Source organism: Mandrillus leucophaeus, unplaced genomic scaffold (genome assembly GCF_000951045.1).
Source record: "Mandrillus leucophaeus isolate KB7577 unplaced genomic scaffold, Mleu.le_1.0 Scaffold1228, whole genome shotgun sequence".
NCBI classification, from domain to species: domain Eukaryota; kingdom Metazoa; phylum Chordata; class Mammalia; order Primates; family Cercopithecidae; genus Mandrillus; species Mandrillus leucophaeus.
In genome coordinates, this window is record NW_012100632.1 from 159,541 (window position 1) to 163,402 (window position 3,862).

Sequence of the window (3,862 nt, forward strand, 5' to 3'; positions counted from 1 at the left end):
CATATTCAACCTAACAGGGTATCTCCCAGGCTCATGCCTGGTGTCCCAGTTTCTAATGATGGACTCACTGTCTTCCCTTGGATCAGCATCTCTCTTCATAGACAAGCCTTACCGAGGGTGTTGTTCTTGATTCTTCCAAGACCTTGAGTTCCAAAGCATTTTTCTCCTCTCAACACTCTGACTCATTATTCTATTTTACTGAAGTACTTAGAATGTGAGCCTTTGGGAAGAGCTCTATACAATCATATAAATGAATAGGCACATTTATTTGAAATGTTTTCAGATTTCTTAGAATGAAATTTTATGTTCTTTCCTTGGCACTAAGTTCTTAAAGTGGGTAACAGTCCTGGAGGATATCCTTGCCCAATTGAGGGGTGTTTATAAGGCAATCTAAAGACCAGCCGATAGATAACAGTTCATTTTGCCAATAGTTGTTGAGCACCTACTCCACGCTGGGCGCTGGGCACTGTGCTGAGAGCTGGGTACACAGCTGTGAGGAAAACAGACACAGCCCTACCTTCAAAGATGACACAATGTAGTAGAGAAGAGAAAAGAAAATAAGTCAATAAACTCAAAAATAATCATAAATGAGTGAGTAGTGCTATGAAAGAAATGAACAGGAAACAATGATAGGCAATAATAGGAGGGAAACTTCTTAGATGAGAGAAGGCAGAGGAGGCTCTCTGAGGCCTGAAGGATAAGGAGTGAGTGGTACAGGAACCAGCTGGATGGAATAGCATAGATGAAACCTGGAGGTAGGAAAGAGGTTCATGTGTTTAACAAACTAAGTGGAGCAGCGAAATGGAGAGGAGAGATAGAGGGAAAAGAAAGAGAGTTGGGGTCATGTACAGAGTTTGGATTTTACATTAAACATAGCGAAAATATAGTCACTTTGGAAAACAATGTGACAGTTTCTTTAAAAGTTAAATATAAATTTACTATATAGCCCAGCAATTCCACTACCATTTACCCAAAAGAAATGAAAACATGTGTTTACACAAAGCCTTATACATGAACATTCATAGCAGCATTATTTATAATAGTCCAAGACTGGAAAAAAAATTAATTGCCCATCAATAAGAGCATGGACAAATAAATAGTGGTATGTCCATAAAATGGATTACTGCTAGGCAAATAAAAAAGGAACAGACTACTATTACAAGACAGCCTTGTGTTGACTAGTGCCTACTTGGGTGTATATCATTATGAAAATTCACTGAATAGGCAAAATCAGATTTGCACATTTTATAGTTTGTAAATTATATTTCAACATTGAAAGTGTAATGGGAAGTTGCTGAAGAGTTTTCAAAGCAAAGAAAAAATGTAATTTGATTTGTTTTTTACAGATTCCTCAGATCACTTTTTGAAAACAGATTTGAAGGGAGTTTAAGAACAAGTAGGGTGATCAGTAAAGGGGTTAATGCCATAGTCCAAGAAAAAGATTCTGAAGGCTTAGAATACTGAGGAATAACAGAAGCCAATAGATAGACTTAAGATATACTTAGGAGGTAGAAATGACAGGATTTATTGATTTTTTAAAAAGATGAGGTGTAAGAATCACTTGAACCCAGGAGTTTGAGACCAGCCTAGGCAACATAGAAGGAACCCCTCTGTACAAAAAAAAAATTGAATTAGCCAGGCATGGTGGTGTGCACCTGTAGTCCAAGCTACTTAGCAGACTGAGGTGAGCGGATCTCTTGAGCCCAGGAGGTCAAGGTTGCAGTGAATTATGATAGCACCACTGCACTCCAGCCTGGACAACAGAGAGAGATTCTGTCTCAAAAAAAAAACCAAAAAAAAAAAAACCCAACAACAACAACAAAATGAAGAAATAAAGGACAACACTTACATTTTTGGCTTGAGCAAGTGGGTGGAGAGTCTTGCCATTTACTAAAATGAATAACTATGAGTAAACTATGAGAGGAGCTGGTTGAAAGATATAGGGGAAAGAAAATCAAGAGTTCTGTTCTGGCATTGAAAACACATGAATATAAAGATATGAACAACAGACATTGAGGACCACAAGAAGGAGGCGCGAGGGAGGGCAGCAAGGGCTGAAAAATACCTATTAGGTACTGTGCTCATTAACTGGGTGGTGAGTTCTATCTTACCTCCAAACCTCAGCATCATGCAATATACCCTTGCAACAAACCTGCACTGGTACTCCCTGAATCTAAAACAAAAGTTGAATTAAAAAATTGAAGAAAAAACAATTTAAAAAATTTTAAAGATATCTGTTTTGGGCACATTTAGGCTTAGATGCCTATGACATATCCAACTAAAAAACTCAAGTAGGCAGTTGGATATGTGTGTCTAAAGGTCAAAGGAGAGATTGATCTGGAGATATAAATTAAGACATCATCAACATGTAGATGGTATCTTGGGTCATGAAAATAAATCATTTAGGAAGAGAGTGTAGAGAGAACAAGTACTGTAAAAAAAAAATCAATATGTAGACATTGGTATAGGAAGAGCACCTATAAAAGAGACTGGGATGAAATTGTCAGAGATCTAGAGATAGGAAGAAAACCAAAGGTGGACTGTCAAATAAAGGAGTGGCCACTGGGATACAACTCAACTGAGAAACTGAATAAAATGAGAGTATAAATTGTCCTTTGGACTTGGCAACCTGGAGATTGTTGGTAACCTTGACACAAGAAGTTTGGGTGAAGTGTTAAAGTCAGAGACCAAACTCGAGAGTCTGAAAACTAATCAAAGACTTAAACCATGGAACAAGTATGTAAACAGCTATTTTGAGATGTTAAACTGTGAAGAGATGCAGAGAAATGGGCAATAGCTGAAGAGGGACGAAGGAATCAAAGAAGGACTTTTAGGCTTAAGGGAGCATCAATCATGTTAGTGAACTGAAGAGACTAGCCCTAGGGAAAAGGGTAGGGTTGGTAATTTAGGATGAATAGGAGATACCCAGAAGAGTAAAACCTCGAGAAGGCAAGAAAGGACGGGATCTAGAACCCCAGGACTATCCAGCTCCAGGAACTGGGGTGGGAACAGCATATTTTCACCTTTATACCAGAAGGACCAGAGGCAGAAGACCCAAATGAATTCAGACATAAGCTAGGGGCATTTATGGCTGATGGTTTTAATTTTTTTAATTAAATACAATTGAAACAGGATAATTAGGTCAGAGTGAAGGGTGCAGGAATGGAGTAGGGAATTTGAGAAGATAGGCAAAGGTAGGAAATAGCATCCTAAATGATGGAAAAGCAAGTTTATTAATTACAGGTTGAATGCCAAGTGGTGGGTTGAGATTATGCATTTAAAAAGAAGCTTCTCAGCTTGTGTGATTTTCTCCAGCAACATACAGTTGCTCAAATTCTGGCAGGTAATGGGTTGAGTACATTCAGCTTGGAGTTTTGCCAAGTGAGTATGACAGCTATAGAGAGAGACACAGAATGACTGAACAAGTGATGAAAACTGTGGACCATATAAAGAATTCTCGACAGAAGGAATGTCTTGACGAAAGGGCAGATTCTCACTCGATTTCCAGTCTCTGGGTCTGTGCTTCCGTTCCCTTCCATCTCCCCACAACCACACACACTGCATTTGGACAGATGTATGCCTCTCTCTATTCTGACTGGAGGCTGGAAGAGAGATTTAATCAGCTCCCAGCCCAGCTTCTGGAGTTAAGTCTTGGTCTCCTCTGACTTGCAGATGCAGATTCAGATGGGTTCTGAGCACCTCTGAACCCATCCCTGTGCCCAGATTGAATCTTCATGTGGTACCCTGGTTCAAAGAATGGGGCTATCATCACCTAGAACCCCTTTCTCAGACCTATGCTTCCATAAAATGGAGATCCTCAAACTAGTGGCTATAGTTCTCCTGCCTGCCCCCAACCTTCTCA

The 3,862-nt window shown here is 39.4% G+C and overlaps 1 protein-coding gene across 1 annotated transcript in view; it reads right to left on the bottom strand.

Moving 5' to 3' along the window:
* The window catches only part of LOC105533148, a 41,528-nt gene extending 37,989 nt beyond the window's left edge, over nucleotides 1-3,539 (bottom strand). The window contains exon 1 of the mRNA XM_011971499.1: nucleotides 3,498-3,539. Within this exon, the coding sequence (XP_011826889.1) occupies nucleotides 3,498-3,539 (42 nt within the window). The remainder of the gene's footprint in view (nucleotides 1-3,497) is intronic.
* Nucleotides 3,540-3,862: the final 323 nt, after the last annotated feature.